Source organism: Salvelinus sp. IW2-2015, linkage group LG16, assembly GCF_002910315.2.
Source record: "Salvelinus sp. IW2-2015 linkage group LG16, ASM291031v2, whole genome shotgun sequence".
Lineage (NCBI taxonomy): Eukaryota > Metazoa > Chordata > Actinopteri > Salmoniformes > Salmonidae > Salvelinus > Salvelinus sp. IW2-2015.
In genome coordinates this window covers 32,721,109-32,743,729 of record NC_036856.1, presented here as the reverse complement: position 1 = coordinate 32,743,729, position 22,621 = coordinate 32,721,109, and the positions used below count along the sequence as shown (strand labels likewise).

General features: G+C 44.0%; 2 protein-coding genes across 4 annotated transcripts in view; one reads left to right on the top strand and one right to left on the bottom strand.

Annotated features, from left to right (window-relative positions):
• The window catches only part of LOC111975539 (desmoplakin-A), a 41,668-nt gene extending 37,675 nt beyond the window's left edge, over positions 1 to 3,993 (bottom strand). For all 3 annotated transcript variants that reach the window (XM_024003866.2, XM_024003867.2, XM_024003868.2), the window contains exons 1-2: positions 3,612 to 3,993; positions 775 to 868 (exon numbers count right to left, since the gene is read on the bottom strand). In XM_024003866.2, the coding sequence (XP_023859634.1) occupies positions 775 to 868; positions 3,612 to 3,802 (285 nt within the window). In that variant the 5' untranslated portion in view covers positions 3,803 to 3,993. The remainder of the gene's footprint in view (positions 1 to 774; positions 869 to 3,611) is intronic.
• A 15,653-nt stretch (positions 3,994 to 19,646) lies between these two features.
• The window catches only part of LOC111976161 (solute carrier family 22 member 23-like), a 38,169-nt gene continuing 35,194 nt past the window's right edge, over positions 19,647 to 22,621 (top strand). Inside the window, exon 1 of the mRNA XM_024004925.2 lies at positions 19,647 to 20,805. Within this exon, the coding sequence (XP_023860693.1) occupies positions 20,335 to 20,805 (471 nt within the window). The 5' untranslated portion in view covers positions 19,647 to 20,334. The remainder of the gene's footprint in view (positions 20,806 to 22,621) is intronic.

Here is a 22,621-nt window from a genome sequence, read left to right as displayed (position 1 = left end):
GAATAGAACACTTATTCTATATCTCTATGGTAGGTAGTGACTCACAGAATAGAACACGTTTCTATATCTCTATGGTAGGTAGTAACTCACAGAATAGAACACGTATTCTATATCTCTATGGTAGGTAGTAACTCACAGAATAGAACACGTATTCTATATCTCTATGGTAGGTAGTGACTCACAGAATAGAACACTTATTCTATATCTCTATGGTAGGTAGTAACTCACAGAATAGAACACGTATTCTATATCTCTATGGTAGGTAGTGACTCACAGAATAGAACACTTATTCTATATCTCTATGGTAGGTAGTGACTCACAGAATAGAACACGTATTCTATATCTCTATGGTAGGTAGTGACTCACAGAATAGAACACTTATTCTATATCTCTATGGTAGGTAGTAACTCACAGAATAGAACACGTATTCTATATCTCTATGGTAGGTAGTGACTCACAGAATAGAACACTTATCTATATTCTCTATGGTAGGTAGTGACTCACAGAATAGAACACGTATTCTATATCTCTATGGTAGGTAGTGACTCACAGAATAGAACACGTATTCTATATCTCTATGGTAGGTAGTGACTCAGAATAGAAACACGTATTCTATATCTCTATGGTAGGTAGTGACTCAGAATAGAACACTTATTCTATACTCTATGGTAGGTAGTGACTCACAGAATAGAACACTTATTCTATATCTCTATGGTAGGTAGTGACTCAGAATAGAACACTTATTCTATATCTCTATGGTAGGTAGTGACTCACAGCCTGTAGGCAGTGTTCTGCCTTCCTCAGGTACTCCTGACATTGGCCCTGCAGGATGTAGGCCTTCTGTTGGAGGGCACTGGCGGTGGATTGGCTGTAGGAGACATGGAAGACATCATCACCATCACCATCATCATCATCATCAGCCTACTATAAACATCACTATAGCACATTGTAATCATCATCCTCATCACCGTCAACAACCCTATAAACAACTGGCCCTTCTTCTGACCTCAGTGTGACTTCCTCGTTAAATAAATGTATAACATTGATCAATGTTACGTCAATGATCCCAGTGTTTTCCTGTTATGAATTGTGGTCTTATTGCAGCAACTAGCAAGTATTTAGTTATCTAAGGATGCTTCCGAGTGCCTTAATTGAATAGACTATGTGCAGGGATGGGCGAAGGGGAAACATGAATCAAGAGTGACATGTTTCCTGGGAAGTGGTTTTCAAGAGTAGTGACATGCGTTTCCGGGGAAGTGGTTTTCAAGAGTAGTGACATGCTTTTCCTGGGAAGTGTTTTCAAGAGTAGTGACATGCTTTTCCTGGGAAGTGGTTTTCAAGAGTAGTGACATGCGTTTCCTGGGAAGTGGTTTTCAAGAGTAGTGACATGCTTTTCCTGGGAAGTGGTTTTCAAGGAGGTGAAATGCTTTTCCTGGGAAGTGGTTTTCAAGAGTAGTGACATGCTTTCCTGGGAAGTGGTTTTCAAGAGTAGTGACATGCTTTTCCTGGGAAGTGGTTTTCAAGAGTAGTGAATGCTTTTCCTGGGAAGTGGTTTTCAAGAGTAGTGACATGCTTTTCCTGGGAAGTGGTTTTCAAGAGTAGTGAAATGCTTTTCCTGGAAGTGGTTTTTCAAGAGTAGTGACATGCGTTTCCTGGGAAGTGGTTTTCAAGAGTAGTGACATGCTTTTCCTGGGAAGTGGTTTTCAAGAGTAGTGACATGCGTTTCCTGGGAAGTGGTTTTCAAGAGTAGTGACATGCGTTTCCTGGGAAGTGGTTTTCAAGAGTAGTTACATGCGTTTTCCTTTCCCAGTAGTGACATGCGTTTCCTTTCCTAGTAGTGACATGCTTTTCCTGGGAAGTGGTTTTCAAGAGTAGTGACATGCGTTCCTGGGAAGTGGTTTTCAAGAGTAGTGACATGCGTTTCCTTTCCCAGTAGTGACATGCTTTTTTCCTTTCCCAGTAGTGACATGCTTTCCTTTCCCAGTAGTGACATGCTTTTCCTTTCCCAGTAGTGGACATGCTTTTCCTTTCCCAGTAGTGACATGCTTTTCCTTTCCCAGTAGTGACAATGCGTTTCCTTTCCCAGTAGTGACATGCGTTTCCTTCCCAGTAGTGACATGCGTTTCCTTTCCTAGTAGTGACATGCGTTTCCTTTCCTAGTAGTGACATGCTTTTCCTTTCCCAGTAGTGACATGCGTTTCCTTTCCTAGTAGTGACATGCGTTTTCCTTTCCTAGTAGTGACATGCGTTTCCTTTCCTAGTAGTGACATGCGTTTCCTTTCCCGTAGTGACATGCGTTTCCTTTCCTAGTAGTGACATGCGTTTCCTTTCCTAGTAGTGACCATGCGTTTCCTTTCCTAGTAGTGACATGCGTTTCCTTTCCTAGTAGTGACATGCGTTTCCTTCCTTCCTAGTAGTGACATGCGTTTCCTTTCCTTAGTAGTGACATGCGTTTCCTTTCCTAGTAGTGACATGCGTTTCCTTTCCTAGTAGTGACATGCGTTTCCTTTCCTAGTAGTGACATGCGTGTTCCTTTCCCCAGTAGTGACATGCGTTTCCTTTCCTAGTAGTGACATGCGTTTCCTTTCCTAGTAGTGACATGCGTTTCCTTTCCTAGTAGTGACATGCGTTTCCTTAGCCTACAAACACAACAACACAGAGTGGTTGAGAATATAAAGAGAATGCAACTGCTAAAGAGCGACTGAAACTTGGCCAGAGGATCTGTTGGTCTTTGTTTGTTGTCATATGAATAGTCTTTCTACAGGTATTCATACTGTAATCATCAACTATGACCTCTATACTAGTATAGACTCTATAGAATGTTTAAGATTCCTACATAGCTCTCAGGAATGGAGTAAAAGTGTGTTAGAGCTGGTGTCTAAAGATCGCCTCACAGTTTCCTATGCGAGGTATAATTAAAGTTTAAGTCTCCCAGCAGCTTGTCCACAGAGAGGCACAAAGACAGATGGTTTCAGTTCTGTTTACTACATACATAAACTAACGTCGGTGGGCGTGGCATAGCGTTTGGCCAGAGCAAGGCGTTTAGGTAGCCAGGCAACAGTCAGTAGTGATCTCTCTAGTGAAAATATTCCCGTGAAAACAACTCCACATATCTATTTGGATGCATGCAAACACGTTCTCAGTGCTCATAATATGCATGTCGTGACATGTTAACTAATGTAGGCTGCAATAAAACGTTTTATTTGCATTTAGTGTAATGTTTTTAGCAGTCTGGCAGTCTGCTTCGTCCTTCAAAACAAATACCTCTCAATGCAGGGTAATAAATTATGAAATGGGACTGCACACAAGAACAAAATTACTGTGTGTATTACTAGGCTTTGTGGAAATACAAATATTCCTCCCAGTCAATAGACAGACAACTATACATTTCCCTCAAGAATTCCACTATCTTGATATCAAGTTATTAATGAACTAGATGGAAATAAAACATGTGTTTGATGATTTCAGTTGGAGATAGAAACACTTTGGACAATGCATTTTCTCTCTGCAGGAATGTAGCCTACTAAAAGAGGTATTCGGTCAAGTGAGAGCAACAGTTGTGTAATACAGCACAATGAATGGCCTTTAGAATAAATAAAAAACCGTCATACCCCTGTACTCCTCCACCACCTCCCATTGAAGTCTTTGAGTAGGTGTATGTATTGTATCCTGCGCCGTCCATGTACTCCTGTCCGTATCCATTACCACCGTGCACTTCACTCCGGTCATAGTGTTGAGTTCCCCCACTCAGGTCGGGCCTAGAACCGGATTTGCGGTTTCTCTGGGACGTGTGTAGACTCATCTTTGGATGCAAAAAGTTATGAAACTCCGGTGGAAGAAAAAAAATGATGGGACGAAGACTTACAAATCCTGGCTGCAGCGCGGCAGCTTTGAGCGGAGATGCTGCGAAGCGAAGCGGTTGGTGGTGACGCTTTAATTCTCTTCCCTCGCACCTTTCAGCGGAGGAGCGCAGACTGGATCTACAACACGGAAGATAATCTGTTTTGTTTAAACTAGACAGACCACACCTACCATCAACCTGTTTGCCTCGCAAACGATTTTAATGTTCTCCTTTTTTCTTTCCATGTTCCCACCCCCTGCTCTTTCTAGACTAGGGAAGAATGTGTGTGTGTGCGCGCGCATGTGTGCGTGCTCTGTGAGAGGGTACGCTATTATTGTGTTTCTAGTGACCAGCCTAATTATTATTATCTCAGTGTCTCAGTGTGTCACTCAAGTTTAAGAAGTCTCGACACTGAAATGTTTACTGTTCCTTTCCCCTAGATCACTATTGACAGACCGAATGCAGCAAGAGTCTGAACCACAAAGGCACCCTGGATAAGCTAATAAACATCTTAAAAAGTCCTGTATGTTGCACACAATTATGACAGTTCATCTCTAATGAGATATTCATCACAGCATTAATTACAATAACATTTATTACAGCATTCATTGCAATATATTTTTTTATACTTTTCACCGCAACAATTTTTACACACTAACAATATACAAACTCTATCCCTCATCCAAGACAGTGGATGCGGTCCACAGGAAAAACCATTTGGATTGCATAATGCCACTGGCAGAGACAACCTGCCGGTGAAGCATACTGGTGTCAATCAGCACCAGGGCCAGCTCTAGCCTTTGGGGGCCCTAAGCGTCAGCTTATGAAGTTTATGCCTGGAGCCGGCCCTGCTCAGCACATTGTATAAAGAGTTATTATAATAATTTCCATCTTATCACCTTACAGTAGTCTTTAAAGATAATATCAAGATAATATGAAGACATTCAGTCTTCAGCACTAGGTACGAGCTCTTCTAAAAGGTTTACACTAATGTGTATTGCTCTCAAATGTTTCCAGCTCAGAAGATAATGTTGCAGTAATGCATTGTTTAGCATAGGGTATAGCGTATCTTGCACTCTGTACAGACTGAACAGCCTTGGGCATCGGAGGGTTGGCGATAAGATCAGAATTAATGATTGATTGGCCACTGTGGGTGAAAATCCAGCACTTGAAGAAATGTATAATATAAACTCAGCAAAAAAAGAAACGTCCTCTGACTGTCAACTGCATTTATTTTCAGCAAACTTAACATGTGTAAATATTTGCATGAACATAACAAGATTCAACAACTGAGACTTAAACTGAACAAGTTCCACAGACATGTGACTAACAGAAATGGAATAATGTGTCCCTGAACAAACAGTCAGTATCTGGTGTGGCCACCAGCTGCATTAAGTACTGCAGTGCATCTCCTCCTCGTGGACTGCACCAGTTCTTGCTGTGAGATGTTACCCCACTCTTCCACCAAGGCACCTGCAAGTTCCCTGACATTTCTGGGGGAATGGCCTTAGCACTCACCCTCCGATCCAACAGGTCCCAGAAAAGCTCAATGGGATTGAGATCCGGGCTCTTCGCTGGCCATGGCAGAACACTGACATTCCTGTCTTGCAGGAAATCACGCACAGAACGAGCAGAATGGCTGGTGGCATTGTCAAGCTGGAGGGTCATGTCAGGATGAGCCTGCAGGAAGGGTACCACATGAGGGAGGAGGATGTCTCCCTGTAACGCAGAGTGTTGAGATTGCCTGCAATGACAACAAGCTCAGTCCGATGATGCTGTGACACACTGCCCCAGACCATGACGGACCCTCCACCTCCAAATCGATCCCGCTCCAGAGTACAGGCCTCAGTGTAAAGCTCATTCCTTCGACAATAAATGCGAATCCGACCATCACCCCTGGTGAAACAAAACCGCGACTCGTCAGTGAAGAGCACTTTTTGCCAGTCCTGTCTGGTCCAGCGATGGTGGGTTTGTGCCCATAGGTGACGTTGTTGCCGGTGATGTCTGGTGAGGACCTACCTTACAACAGGCCTACAAGCACTCAGTCCAGCCTCTCTCAGCCTATTGCGGACAGTCTGAGCACTGATGGAGGGATTGTGCGTTCCTGGTGTAACTCGGGCAGTTGTTGTTGCCTGTACCGTGACAGGTGTGATGTTCGGATGTGCCGATCCTGTTTAGGTGTTGGTACACATGGTCTGCCACCCCGAGGAAGATCAGCTGTCCGTCCTGTCTCCCTGTAGCGCCATCTTAGGCATTTCACAGTACGGACATTGCAATTTATTGCTCTGGTCTTGGCCACATCTGCAGTCCTCATGCCTCCTTGCAGCATGCCTAAGGCACGTTCACGAGATGACAGGGACCCTGGGCATCTTTCTTTTGGTGTTTTTCAGAGTCAGTAGAAAGGCCTCTTTTAGTGTCCTAAGTTTTCCTAACTGTTAACCCTAATTGCCTACCGTCTGTAAGCTGTTAGTGTCTTAAGGACCGTTCCACAGGTGCATGTTAATTAATTGTTTATGGTTCATTGAACAAGCATGGAAACAGTGTTAAACCTTTAAAATGAAGATCTGTGAAGTTATTTGGATTTTTACGAATTATCTTTGAACGACAGGGTCCTGAAAAAGGGACGTTTCTTTTTTTTGCTGAGTTTATATGTATAATTATTTAACTACAGGTCCCATAACTGTGAGCAAAAATAGCCTGTAAATAGCAGTAGAAGTATTGTGTCTCGTTAGCTTACTCCAGTCAGGGTAGGGCATGGTAGGGTAAGGGGAAAAACTCTAAAGAAAATAACAAAAAATAAGGGGATCGATTTTATGTTTGTACTTGGCCTATATACTGTATTAACCAGAACAACTCTACCCCTACGATTTCAGCAGGCTCTGAGGAATCTCACAGCTCTTCTGCTGGTGTGTGTGCGTGCTGCGTGCGTGCGTGTGTGTGTGTGTGTGGTGTGTGTGTGTGTGTGTGTGTGTGTGTGGTGTTGTGTGTGTGTGTGGTGTGTGTGTGTGGTTGTGTGTGTGTGTGTGTGTGTGTGTGTGGGGTGTGTGTGTGTGTGTGTGTGTGTGTGTGTGTGTGTGTGTGTGTGGTGCGTGTGATTGTGTGTTTGTGTGTGTGTGTGTGTGTGTGTGTGTGTGTGTGTGTGTGTGTGTGTGTGTGTGTGTTTATGATGATTGACTGTCAGGGTACAGTGGGTGTTTGTGTGTGCGTGATTGATTTATTGAAAGACTGTGTATTTTCTGTTAGCTCAAACATATAAGTGCAGAATGTTGCTCCTTGGTGTGTGAGCTAGGCCTATTGCTCCAAGTCAGAGACCAGGGTTAGTACACCTATGTTTGTTGTCATGGAAATGCAGCGTGACAAACCTACAAACCACCCCTTCTCTATCAACCCCATTCCTCCCTTCCATCCCCCAACATGTTCAGACTTTTAATAGCAGCAGTATGGGTGGATTGATTCATGAAAGTAATAAACTCGGAGTTGGAGTTTTTCTCAGATAGAAGACCAATGTAGTCCCACCCTTATAATCACTAGGCTATATGCCTGTTGGCGCATTTCAGTTTTCTGAAACACGTCCCTGCCTGTGTGTGCACACAGATGAACACACACACACACTGACACACACACACATTCTGCCAAACCAACATTCCACGGCTGGTCTTCATTCTACCACCATGGAAAACAAGCAAACAGATCAGTGTGTGTTGGAATATATTGGAACACATCAGTGTTCTTGTCTTTAAAAGAAATACAATCTTCCATGGGCTTAAATGTTTCTTTGACACTTTTATGATGATGCATAGCAGACATGTACATGTTCACATGTGTGCGTGGCTCAGGTAGGTTATACAGTATGTACATTTTATAAGGTCTAAAGTGCATTTCTGTACAGTAAACACAGACGTCTGACCCAGTTGTACATGGAGACATCTTTACGAGATGTAAGGATCACCATCAGCATCCCAATTGAATGACAATGTGTGTGTGTGTGTGTAATTGTAGTGTGTGTATACTTGGGCTGAATCAGGTGTGGCATTGGATAGGCTCTCAGTTCACACATCACATCACACTTCACTCATCTCCAGACGTCAGACAGGATGAGACATGAGGGCTTGTAATGGGCATCTAATAAGTCTCCTTGTGTATGTGGGTTGACCAGAAAAACTGTGTGATTAGCATTTTATAGTGACACTCTTTGATTTAAATCTCTCGAAATTGTTCCCATGGTAGTGTGATAAAACCGGTCGTTCATCACACTTCCAACAGACCACGCCTTAGGGGTTACGCCCTAGTCTCACAATAGAGGGGCAACCACCAACACGTACACCTGTCCCATCGTGCCTCATCAGGTGAGCTGAGACGAGTGAGCCCTGGGAGGCTCTGTTGAAGCACAGACACACCTAAAACTCCACCAAAAACCACAAAAACCAACCCCTATCACACCACACCCAGCCCTGGTATCGAGTACAGAGTGCCTGCCAATTCCCACTCTCTCTCTGTCCTACATCTCTACATTACTTTCACTGTCTCTCTCTATCTCGCTACCTGTCTTTCCTCCAACCCCCTATCACACTCTCCCTCTCTATCTGCCCCTCTCTGTGCTGACTCTGGGAGGCTGTGTTCAGACACTGTCTTCTGAAGAACACTGGGTAGAAACCCCTTCATTACTTTTGCCCCTTTGACTCTCCCCAACCCCTGTCTTTGAACTGTCAACAAACTGTCACAACTCTGCCAATTACCTGTCACCTTATATTTTTGCTTATCAATCATTGCCTGTGTTTGCACAGGTACAGTTGAAGTTGGAAGTTTACATATGCTTAGGTTGGAGTCATTAAAACTCATTTTTTCAACCACTCCACAAATTTCTTGTTAACAAACGATAGTTTTGGGAAGCCAGTTAGGACATCTACTTTGTGCATGACACAAGTCATTATTCCAACAATTGTTTACAGACAGATTATTTCACTTAACATTCACTGTATCACAATTCCATTGGGTCAGAAGATGACATACACTAAGTTGACTGTGCCTTTAAACAGCTTGGAAAATTCCAGAAAATTATGTCATGGCTTTAGAAGCTTCTGATAGGCTAATTTACATTATTTGAGTCAATTGGAGGTGTACCTGTGGATGTATTTCAAGGCCTACCTTCAAACTCAGTGCATCTCTGCTTGACATCATGGGAAAATCAAAATACATCAGCCAAGACCTCAGAAAAACAATTGTAGACCTCCACAAGTCTGGTTCATCCTTGGGAGTAATTTCCAAACGCCTGAAGGTACCACGTTCATCTGTACAAACAGTACCACGTTCATCTGTACAAACAATAGTATGCAAGTATAAACACCATGGGACCACGCAGCTATCATACCGCTCAGGAAGGAGACGCGTTCTGTCTCCTAGAAATGAATATACTTTGGTGCGAAAAGTGCAAATCAATCCCAGAACAACAGCAAAGGACCTAGAGAAGATGCTGGAGGAAACAGGTACAAAAGTATCTATATCCACAGTAAAACAAGTCCTATATCGACATAACCTGAAAGGCCGCTCAGCAAGGAAGAAGCCACTGCTCCAAAACCGCCATAAAAAAGACAGACTACGGTTTGCAACTGCACATGGGGACAAAGATTGTACTTTTTGGAGAAATCTCCTCTGGTCTGATGAAACAAAAATAGAACTGTTTGGCCAAAATGACCATCGTTATGTTTGGAGGAAAAAGGGGGAGGCTTGCAAGCCAAAGAACACCATCCCAACCGTGAAGCACGGGTGTGGCAGCATCATGTTGTGGGGTGCTTTGCTGCAGGAGGGACTGGTGCACTTCACAAAATAGATGGCATCATGAAAAAGGAAAATTATGTGGATTTATTGAAGCAACATCTCAAGACATCAGTCAGGAAGTTAAAGCTTGGTCGCAAATGGGTCTTCCAAATGGACAATGACCCCAAGCATACTTCCAAAGTTGTGGAAAATTGGCTTAAGGACAACAAAGTCAAGGGATTGGAGTGGCCATCACAAAGCCCTGACCTCAATCCTATAGAAGATTTGTGGGCAGAACTGAAAAAGCGTGTGCGAGAAAGGAGGCCTACAAACCTGACTCAGTTACACCAGCTCTGTCAGGAGGAATGGGCCAAAATTCACCCAACTTATTGTGGGAAGCTTGTGGAAGGCTACCTGAAATGTTTGACCCAAGTTAAACAATTTAAAGGCAATGCTACCAAATACAAATTGAGTGTATGGAAACTTCTGACCCACTGGGAATTTGATGAAATAAATAAAAGCTGAAATAAATAATTCTCTCTACTATTATTCTGACATTTCACATTCTTAAAATAAAGTGGTTATTCTAACTGACTTAAGACAGCGAATATTTACTAGGATTAAATGTCAGGAATTGTGAAAAACTGAGTTTAAATGTATTTGGCTAAGGTGTATGTAAACTTCTGACTTCAACAGTAGGTGGAGGTAGGTGTGAGTAGGTGGGTCTGTATGTACACAGGAAATGTTGCTCTGCCTGTAAAATACATAACAGGAGTGTCAATAATGATGGAGGAATGTGGGTAATGAGTGGTGTGTCAGTCTGTCTGATAGAATGGTATTCAGGCTTCAAGACGCTTGCAGGAATTCAGTAACATGCCAAACATAGAGCGGTTAGCTTTGGTCTCACTCTTATGTGTTTGAACCGGGTCACAGCTTGTCCTCCTTTCACAAAGGAAAGAAAGAGAGATCTTTACACCAGAGGTGGAACCAAGTCATTGTTTTACAATTCACAAGTAAGTCTCAAGTCTTAGCACTCAAGTCCCAAGTCAAGACAGGCAAGTCCGAGTCAAGTCTCAAGTTAAGACCGTCAAGTATCAAGTCCTAAACTTTAAGTTTCGAGTCCTAAACAAGTCATAATGTGCTCTTCACCAAATGTAATACCATTTCCTATTTTTAACAAGAGTAATAGATAGTATATTACATTTACGCGAATCATGAATGCTTTATATATATTTATTACTTTCCAAATAAATGTTATATTTCCATAGAAATACATGGGTAGCCATCAGAAAGACCCCACCCCCCTCCAATAGTGATATCGAGGATCGCTATCGGGCGATGTAGGCTTGTACAGTCGTGGCAAAAAGTTTTGAGAATGACACAAATATTAATTTCCACAAAGTTTGCTGCTTCAGTGTCTTTAGATTTTTTTGTCAGATGTTACTATGGAATACTGAAGTATAATTACAAGCATTTCATAAGTGTCAGAGGCTTTTATTGAGAATTACATGAAGTTGATGCAAAGAGTCAATATTTGCGGTGTTGATTCTTCTTTTTCAAGACCTCTGCAAACTGCCCTGGCATGCTGTCAATTAACTTCTGGGCCACATCCTGACTGATGGCAGCCCATTCTTGCATAATCAATACTTGGAGTTTGTCAGAATTTGTGGGTTTTTGTTTGTCCACCCGCCTYTTGAGGATTGACCACAAGTTCTCAATGGGATTAAGGTCTGGGGAGTTTCCTGGCCATGGACCCAAAATATCGATATTTTGTTCCCCGAGCCACTTAGTTATCACTTTTGCCTTATGGCAAGGTGCTCCATCATGCTGGAAAAGGCATTGTTCGTCACCAAACTGTTCCTGGATGGTTGGAAGAAGTGCTCTCGGAGGATGTGTTGTACCATTCTTTATTCATGGCTGTGTTTTTGGCAAAATTGTGAGTGAGCCCACTCCCTTGGCTGAGAAGCAACCCCACACATGAATGTCTCGGATGCTTTACTGTTGGCATGACACGACTGATGGTAGCGCTCACCTTGTCTTCTCCGAACAAGCTTTTTTCGGGATGCCCAAACAATCGGAAAGGGGATTCATCAGAGAAAATTACTTTACCCCAGTTCTCAGCAGTCCAATCCCTGTACCTTTTTGCAGAATATCAGTCTGTCCCGATGTATTTCCTGGAGAGAAGTGGCTTCTTTGCTGCCCTTCTTGACACCAGGCCATCCTCCCAAAGTCTTCGCCCTCACTGTGCGTGCAGATGCATCACACCTGCCTGCTGCCATTCCCGAGGCAAGCTCTGTACTGATTTTGCCCGATCCCGCAGCTGAATCAACTTTAGGAGACGGTCCTGGCGCTTGCTGGACTTTCTGGGCGCCCTGAAGCCTTCTCCCAACAATTGAACCGCTCTCCTTGAAGTTCTTGATGATCTGTAAATGGTTGATTTAGGTGCAGTCTTACTGGCAGCAATATCCTTGCCTGTGAAGCCCTTTTTGTGGCAAAGCAATGATGACCGGCACGTTTTTCCTTGGCAGGTTAACCATGTGTTGACAGAGGAAAACAATGATTCCGACCACCCCCTCCTTTTACAGCTTCCAGTCTGTTATTCAAACTCAATCAGCATGACAGAGTGATCTCCAGCCCTTGTCCTCGTCAACACTCACACCTGTGTTAACGAGAGAATCACTGACATGATGTCAGCTGGTCTTTTTGGGCAGGGCTGAAATGCAGTGGAATGTTTTTTGGGGATTCAGTTTAATTTGCATGGCAAAGAAGGACTTTGCCAATTAATTGCAATTCATCTGATGCACTCTTCATTTACATTCTGGAGTAGCTTGCATATTGCCATCATACAACTGAGGCAGCAGACTGTGATAAATGTATATTTGTGTCATTCTCAAAACTTTTGGCCACGAATGTACACATCGCTCAATCTCAATCTCTAACCCACACACACACTCCCTTCTCTTCTCTCTCTCGCTTCTCTCTCTCTCTCTCTTCGTCTCTCTCGTCTCTCTCTCTTACTCTTCTCTCTCTCTTCTTCTCTCTCTCTCTCTCTCTCTCTCTCTCTCTCTTCTCTCTCTCTCTCCTCTCTCTCTCTTCTCTCTCTGCTCTCTCTCTCTCTCTCTCTCTCATGTCTCTCTCTCTCCCTCTCTCTGTCTCTGTCTCTGTCTCTGTGTGGTTACAATAGGCTAGCGTATGTCAATGGTTTTAGGAACAGCAGTAACATCAGGCAGGATTTAGACTACCAACTACCTAGCCAGTTGTGGCTCAATCTTGGGTGCAATGATTACATTGCCACACTGTGACTGTGTGGAGGCTCATTGATTTAACGTTATGTTAGCCTACATGATAAACTAGTAAAATAATAAAAGATATAGCTGTTGACTATATTAGCCACGACTAACCGTTCTTTGTGCAGCTTCAAATGTCAAACAAAGTTAGAAATTGTTGTGCCTCCGTCAGTAATTTTCTTCCCGCATGTTTTGCAAGTTTCAAACCGTTTTTTGTTGACAGAGCGTCGTCTTTATATCCGAAAATAATAATTTTGGGTATCATCTTTTATAAGGGCTCCATCTGAATTCACCCGCCGACCTTCCTCTGCACTGCCACGCACAACTTTTTCTCAGCTGGCACAATTTGATTGGCTGCTGTCCGATTCAAACTGTAATCCGTTAAATGAAGAGTTGATGCGCTGCACACTTTTTTTAATAGCATCATTTTTCATATTTGGGCTTGGGGAGGGTATCAAGTCAGGTCGAGTCATAAGGCTCAAGTCCAAGTCAAGTCACGAGTCATTGGTGTTAAAGTCAAAGTCGAGTTGCAAGTCATCATATTTGTGACTCGACTTTGACTCAAGTCCAAGTCATGTGACTCGAGTTCACACCTCTGCTTTCCACACAATTGTTCTCTCAGATTATGTAGCTAAAATCTCTATGGAAGAATCTGAGTGTACAGTAAAATGATGATGAGGTAGTTCTGTATCCCAGCGGACATTATATACTGAACAGAAATCTAAACGCAACAATTTCAAAGATTTTACTGAGTTACAGTTCAAATCAGTCAATTTAAATTAATTAATTTGGCCCTAATCTATGGATTTCACATGACTGGAAATACAGATATAAATCTGTTGGTCACAGATACCTTTAAAAAAAATGGGCCTCAGGATTTCATCACGGTATTTTTGTGCATTCAAATTGCAAAATGCAATTGTATTCTTGTCCATATCTTATGCCTGCCCATACCATAAACCCGCCACCATGTGGCGCTCTGTTCACAAAGTGGACATCAGAAAACCGCTCGCCCACACAACGCCATTCACGTGGTCTGCTGGTGTGAGGCCGGTTGGACGTACTGACAAATTGTCTAAAATGACGTTGGAGGCAGTTTATGGTAGAGACAATAACAAATTATCTGGCAACAGTTCTGGTGGACATTCTCGAAGTCAGGATGCCAAATGCACGCTCCCTCAAAACTTGAGACATCTGTGGCATTGTGTGGTGTAACAAAACTGCAGATTTTAGAGATGCATTTTAATGTTCCCAGCACAAGGTGCACCTGTATAATGATCATGCTTTTTAACCAACTTCTTGATATGCCACACATGTCTGGTGGATGGATTATGTTGGCAAAGTAGAAATGCTCACTAACAGGGATGTAAACAAATTTGTGCACAAAATTTGAGTGAAATAACCTTTTTGTGCGTATGGAACATTTCTGGGATCTTTTATTTCAGCTATTGAAACATAGGACCAACACTTTACATGTTGAGTTTATATTTTTGTTCGGTGTAGGTTGTGATGATGAAGCTTGTCTTTCAATGTTTTCAGATAGTGAGTGTGTGGGAAGGAGGTCAAATTGGTGATTGTCACTGTCACACCTGGGAGGCTGACACAGTCACTCTCTGTTTGCAGCTCAATCACATCTTTGTTGTCTCAGTCAAATGACGCTTGGCATGAGAAATAAACACAAATCACAATACTTGAGGGGACATCCTGTGATTATCTGATTCCCTTCAGCAGGGTTTGTTTTATTTAAAAAATTATCCTGTGGATAGGCAACGCTTTGTTGGGTCACCAGGGGCACAGTGATGGGAAGAGGTGAGAGGGATGGAGGGAGAGCGATGCCTGACAATAGAGTACCTGTGTGAGCCGTGTGACATGGATACTCACCCAGGGGGTGAGACAGAGCAGGGGAAGGATGGAGGGGGAGAGGGAGAGAAGAAAAAGGAGGATCAGATATCTGTCACCTGACATCTGACATCTGAGCCCAACTAGGCCACTGACATCACTTTTACCTGCTGTAAGAACTGATGTGGCTCCGCCCACTAATGGACCTGTCGTTATATTTAGCATTTTTTTAAATTACAAGCACCCTACATGACCAAAAGTATGGAGCTGTTCCCCTCTTTGCTGCTATAACAGCCTCTACTCTTCTGGGAAGGCTCACTAGATGTTGGAACATTGCTGCGGGGACTTGCCTCCATTCAGCCACAAGAGCCTTAGTGAGGTCGTGCACTGATGTTGGGCGATATGGCCTGGCTCGCAGTCAGCGTTCCAATTCATCCCAAAGGTGTTCGAAGGGGTTGAGGTCAGGGCTCTGTGCAGGCCAGTCAAGTTCTTCCACAATGATCTCAACAAACCATTTCTGTATGGACCTTGCTTTGTGTATAGGGGCATTGTCATGCTGAAACAGGGAAGGGCCTTCTCCAAACTGTTGCCACAAAGTTGGAAGCACAGAATGTCACTCTATGCTGTAACGTTAAGATTTCCCTTCACTGGAACTAAGGGGCCCAAACCATGAAAAACAGCCCCAGACCACTATTCCTCCTCCACCAAACCTTACAGGCAGGTAGCGTTCTCCTGGCATCTGCCAAACCCAGATTTGTCTGTCGGACTGCCAGATGGTGAAGAGTGATTCATCACTCCAGAGAACGTGTTTCCACTGCTCCAGAGTCCACTGGCAGCGAGCTTTACACCACTCCAGTCAACGCTTGGCATTGGCCATGGTGACCTTAGGCCTGTGTGCGGCTGCTCGGCCATGGAAACCCTTTCATGAAGCGCCCGATGAACAGTTCTTGTGCTGACGTTGCTTCCAGAGGCAGTTTGGAGCTCAGTAGCGAGTGTTGCAACCGAGCACAGATGAGTTTTACACCTTATGCGCTTCAGCACTTGGTGGTCCCGTTCTGTGAGCTTGTGTGGCCTACCACTTCACGGCTGAGATGTTGTTGCTCCTAGACCCCCCATACTCAACTGGAGAACTGCAGACCGCACCCAGACCCAGAACAGGGTCAATACAGACCGTGGGTCCAGAAAAAAAAAGAGAATTATTATTTATTTTACTCTGGCTTCGACCCCTGGTATCATGTTAACACACATAAGACATGGAATAATGCGTGGAATTGCAGGAAATTTACTTTAAAACTGCAAAATTTGCTCAACACAAGAGGGGTGTGAACAGTCTGGGTTTGCATGGGTTGCGAGGTGGGGGTTTGTTACTACGCCGATAAATAACATTATCCATCCAGACCTTTGCCACCTAGTGTAATGAACACGAGGGGAGACAGAGAGCTAGTTTCAAGTGCAGGGCGCAGCAGGTGTTTATTGCAAAGCACCACAGGAGGAGGCAGGTAGCTGGGTCCAGGGGCAGGCAGAAGGTTGTACACAGGGGGTCCAAAAGGGCAATAGTACAGGCAGTGAGAAGGCTAGTAATGTAGTCCAGGAGATCAGGCAATCGGTAGATAACAGGAAATTCGATAGGCTAAAGTACAGGCAGGGAATAGGCAAAAGGCATCGTTAGTGAGGCAGGCACAAACTATCATACACGGCAGGAGTGACTCACAGCATAAACAAATTACATATAAAAAAAAAATATATATATATATATATATATATATATATATATATAAATTAAAAACCAGCGCCTCTAAAAGATGTGTGTCACAAAAACAAACAATACCTCACAGTGATGGGGTGCAAAGACTTGAACTAAATAGTGTGTGGTAATGACATACAGGTGTGTGAACAGGTGATTAGAATTCAGGTGATTGGGATCTGAGAGTGAGCTGCGTCAGGGATCTATGTGTTTGAGAGTGTTGAGCTGGAAATGAGCTGTGTTCATCTAGTTGTTTGAAGGGTGTGAGTTGGAAGCAGACGTTACACCTAGGAAAATTTTGCTGTGACCAGACCTTCTCAAATATACTTGAGTACCCCTGTCCTAGACGTTTCCACTTCACAAATAAACCACTTACAGTTGACCGCGACAGCTCTAGCAGGGCAGAAAATTTAACGAAATGACTTGCTGGAAAGTGGCATCCTATATCGGTGCCACTTAAAAGTCCCTGAGCTCTTTCAGTAAGGCCATTCTACTGCCAATGTTTGTCTATGGAGATCCATGGACTGGTGTTCTATTTTAAACTTGTCAGCAACGGCACGTGTGGCTGAAATAGTCGAATCCACTAATTTGAAGCGGTGTGTCCACATACTTTTGTATATATAGTGTATATATTTTATGAGATAGCACAATAGTTTTCAACAGTTTCCTCAAACCTGTTTTAAAAGGCAAAAGGCAAGTTAAAACTTCACAAGAGAGATGAATCAGTCTGTTGGCATCTTTCTTCACAAAGCATATCAAATAAATAACTGTAATTTAAAGTGATTGTAAGTGTATAATGACCAATCCTTTTGGGTTTCAAAAGTCCTCACAAGGATAGTAAAACAAGGAACATTCTGATAAGTGGGGACATTTCGCAGGTCCCCAAAAGGAAGAGGCTATTTTAGGCTTAGGAGCCAGGTTTAGGGTTAGGGTTATTTAGTTATGGGGTCCCCACTTTGGATAGTAATACCAACATGGTGGTGGTGTGTGTTGTTGTGTGTGTGTGTGTGTGTGTGTGTGTGTGTGTGTGTGTGTGTGTGTGTGTGTGTGTGTGTGTGTGTGTGTGTGTGTGTGTGTGTTGTTGAAATCTAAATTCTTGGCCCCCCTTAAATCTGAACTCAGCCCTGAGTGACTTCCAAGAGGTTAGGAATCACCATAAAGGAGGACCTTGTATCCTAGGTGACCTCTAGGTGACCTTCCTGAGGCCAAGGGCCAATTGCTGTAGATTCAGCCATTAGTGGTTTCAAATGATAAAGACATCTAATATACGGCTCACTCTGACCCAAGTGGTCTCGACAACCTTGATTAATGTTTTGACCAGGGGCCTGGAACGCTTGGAGAATGAACAGATAAGTATGAGTATTTACGCCTGCCTGCCCTTGAGGAGGTTGGAAGATTGCTACGAACCTCTCAGAGGAGCGTGTCTGTCTTCCCATATGCATATGTCTGTCTATTGTTTGTCTATTGAACCTTTAAATATAGAAGTCTTTCACCTTATTTTTTCATTCAGCAATTTCCACACCTTGGGCAAATTCACGATTCCTGACAATGTGTGTGTGTGTGTGCGTGTGTCAGGAGTGAAGGTATACAAGGGTGTGGTTGGGAGACAGTGATATGTGACACACACTTCTCCTCCTCCGCTTCCCCCCCTCCTCCCTCCCTCTCTCTCTAACCCCCTGAAGGAATGTCTGGGTAAGCCAGCAGCCGAGCAGAGGCGAGGTGCTTGTGTGTAGGTGAGAAATGAGTGAGGGCTGAGCACATGTTCTCATCTTGCTGTGAAAGAGCCAATCACACTCCGGATACCACCTCGACGTCATAGCGATGTCATGCCGACACCAATAAATGAAGAATCAGATCTGTATGTTATTTTTTATTCATAACATCATTACATACATATGCTGTCAAAAAGTCACTGACTACCGGCTGGCTGATGTAGTTTTTTCCAGAGCTGAGCAATAGTCAGGCATTCAGAAGCAATTCACAAGTTTTCAATATCAGGTCAAGTTTTGCCCCATCATTCTATGAAGAAATGTATATTCTAATAATGTACCAATGCAACGATTGTGAGATTGAGAATGTGAGAGAGAAGACACTACCTTGCTGGAGAGCCATATGGTTCTGTTTAGCTGTGCTACTAGCCTACTGTTACTGCTGTATCCTAACTAGTGAAGGTTATGATGAGGTTCTACTGCCTCCATGTTCACTACAGTAATACTGCATCTTTACAGAGCTGCAGTGCAGGATGGGGAAATAGAATATGCCATATGAATATATGACTTGAAATGTCATCAAATCATAAACTGGTGTGTTGTTTCACATTAAATTACCTAGATACCGTGCAGTCGGATTATGAAGCAGATAATGTGGAGAAAACTGGTGTTTTCCTCACATAGATCTAATGTCTGACCTCTAATAATCATCACTTCCTTGCACACCTGAGCTATGGTGACCAGGAGCCCTACATTAGTAATTTCCATAGAATTTTGCCAAATTCAAGCCTGGGTGTAACGTTCAATCATCCATGTCTCCCTGACAATTGAGCAAATAACATTTCATGCCGGGAACAAATTAGAGGAGAGAAAGTGATGCATCAGATTAATTCTTAAAACAACAGATTACCACACTTCTTGTCAAACCTTGAGCAATGCAAGGACTCTTAATAGTTTTTGATCATTTGACGCCCTCTGGCGAAGGACTACCCACACACCACCCTGCGGAGGAGACAATGTCATAATTGTACAGTAGGCTGCAGCTGCAACCCATCTGTGTGACAGGCTATTGTCATCTCAAGAAATGCAAACGTTATTATCTATTTATGAGTCAGACATTCTGACATACATAATAAACTAAGCTATATGGAGGGGGGGGGGGGGTAGCCCGAGTGAGGCTTTAATTGACACAAATCCTTATAGCCTCCAACACATCTCCAGTTAATCTCTAAATCTCACCTAATTGACGATAAACATTAACTGTATAGTATTTCTCACAAACCCGTGTTATTATTTTGAGGGAAAGGGGGCATGTGGTAAACAAAGGATATCTTTGTCGCGGTTTCGGTAGGCTATGGCACCGATGCCCAATTGCGCGTCAGTGGTGCAATCGCCCCGTGAACACGAACCAATCACAGCGCGCCGAACAACGGAGAAGGGCGGGGCTTGATTCTCCGAGACTGCGTGCACCGCACAGTTTAGTCTACACACCATCGATTACCAGCGAAACGAAGCGGGATTGGAGTGTGTGGTCGACTTGTTCAAAGCCAAGTGAATCCGGACGGAGAGACCTGGACGAATATTCATTGAAATCATACGGTGATCTCATATTGGATGAGAGCCGTATGATATGTAAGATAGACCTAACGGTTGGTTCTGTCTGCAAACTGCAGCAATGACCACCACCACCACTATACCTGCGAGGGGTCAAGGACTGGGCAGGTGTGTTACCTGTGGAGCGCGTGGAGGGGCTAGCAAATGTGCCGATCAGTCACCCACACCTCTTTGCCTGTGTGTCTAGTTTAACCCCACATGGATGGATGCTACCCGTTGGAACACAAAGACCTTCAGCATGGTGAGCATGCCTGCCTCTCCGAGCCCACACCTTGCCGGTTTCCTCGCCACAGCTTCGCCCTGAGACCCAGGCTCCACCGGAAACCGTCATTCGGTCAGCCTATTCTAACCGGAGCACCATGGTGAGACGAGCAACTGCTCGGTAATCTACCAGAGGACCCCGATTCAACTCTCATTCTTCCCCAGTCTTTGTTGTATACATTAAGTCTGCCTGCGCTCTGGGTTTCCTTTGTAACACAGGGTTTACGCAGAGCCGAGTGGACAGGGCAGCAGAGCGCCAGGGGTTTGGCAGTTATTTTTGTCGAGATGGCAGCGGGGCCAGAGCGGCCGGTGGCAGAGGCGCAACAGCAGGAGCGGGACCAACCGCCAATTGAGAACGGCTTCATGTCGCTGGAGCAGACACAGGCCCCCAGGCTGCTGCCGCACGTCGACGGCTCAGTTCTACCGTCTCTCGGGGGATTTGGGAAACACCAAAAGCAGCTCGTGATCCTGACGTGGATACCGGCTTTATTTATCGGATTTAGCCAGTTTTCGGATTATTTCCTTTTGGCCCAACCGAACAGCACGTGCGTACAGCCTCTGGTCAACGGGAGTAATTGGACCATGGGATCTTTAACGTTACCGGTGACCGTCACGAATGGTGGCATTGGTACACCCGTGCCGTACCTCCCCCTAGACAATGGCACAAGAGACGGTGACAGCGGTGGCATGCAATGTGCGTGTAAGGAGTGGAAGCTCGAACTGCAGACTGGACTCAGTCAGAACGTGGTAACCAAGGTAACAAGTGTGCACCAGATGCCATACCTCCCCTCTGACTGTTTCGGCATCTGAAAAAGCTGAACAATCATCAGCATCACTAACAGTGCATCCTATGCAACTATGGGGCACAAGCTGGTCTCAGTGGAGTTTAGTCTACCCAGCACCATGGACAGCACATGCACTCTGCCAATGTTCCATTCTGTACATTCTGTGCCATAGGCCTACTGCAAGACAGAGCACAGTTTGCCCTCAGAGCATACAGTATCTGGTGTCCACTCATTTTCAAACCACTTTCATATCTCAGCTGACCCCAGTTGGCATGATCAAAACACACTACACTTTGGAGTATAACTATTCATGCCAGCTAATTGAATTAATCCTACTGTGGTGTAGCCTATTAGGCCACTCTGTGATACTGATGAGGGCAGAGGATGTGATTATTGTACAATCCATCATAGAAGAAGAGTAGGTGTAGCAGGTAGTCTCTTTTGACCCCCAACGCATTGACCTGCATCTGAGCAGGTTTGACAAAATATCCATTTAATCTCAAACAGCTACCTTCTTATATGAGATTAAGTTATTAAGTTCAACTGTGTGTGTTGTTAGTATGTGTGATCCTTTCTTAGTGTTTTTGTGTGTGTGTGTGTGTGTGTGTGTGTTCAGTGCCAGAAATCTGCTTTCTCAGATAATGCTGGGTTTAAATAGCCCATTGATAAACCTATTACAGTAGACTTATCAATCGTACCTGATACTCATCTCTCTCTTCTCTCTTGGCCTTTTACTCTCCTTCAATCTCTCTCTTCCCTCTTTCTCTATCTCTCCCTATCTCTTCCTTACTCTCTCTCTCCAACCAAGTTGTGCTTCAGGATCTTTTAGTTTTATCCCTAACAACTTATATGATTACTCTTTCTCTTATGTAGTTTGCTGTGTGATACTGTATCATGTTGTTGATAAACATGTACAGTATTTATGTCCCTCTCTTTCTCTCCTGTTTGGTGTATTATTACTTATAAACTCAGCAAGAAAAGTAACGTCCATTTTTCAGGAACCTGTCTTTCAAAGATAATTCGTAAAAATCCAAATAACTTCACAGATCTTCATCGTAAAGGGTTTAAACACTGTTTCCCATGCATGTTCAATGAACCATAAAATATTAATGAACATGCATCTGTGGAACGGTCGTTAAGACACTAACAGCTTACAGACGGTAGGCAATTAAAGTCACAGTTATGAATCTTAGGACACTAAAGAGGCCTTTCTACTGACTCTGAAAAACACCAAAAGAAAGATGCCCAGGGTCCCTGCTCATCTGCATGAAAGTGCCTTATGCATGCTGCAAGGAGGCCTGAGGACTGCAGATGTGGCCAGGGCAATAAATTGCAATGTCCGTACTGTGAGATGCCTAAGACAGCACTACAGGGAGACAGGACGGACAGCTGATCGTTCTCGCAGTGGCAGACCACAGGTAACAACACCTAAACAGGATCGGTACATCCGAACATCACACCTGTCACGGTACAGGCAACAACAACTGCCCGAGTTACACCAGGAACGCACAATCCCTCCATCAGTGCTCCGACTTTCCGCAATAGGCTGAGAGAGGTTGGACTGAGGGCTTGTAGGCCTGTTGTAAGGCAGGTCCTCACCAGACATCACCAGCAACAACGTCGCCTATGGGCACAAACCCACCTTCGCTGGACCAGACAGGACTGGCAAAAATGCTCTTCACTGAAGAGTCGCGGTTTTGTTGCACAAGGGGTGATGGTCGGATTTGCGTTTATCGCCGAAGGAATGAGCGTTACACCGAGGCCTGTTCTCTGGGCGGGATCAATTT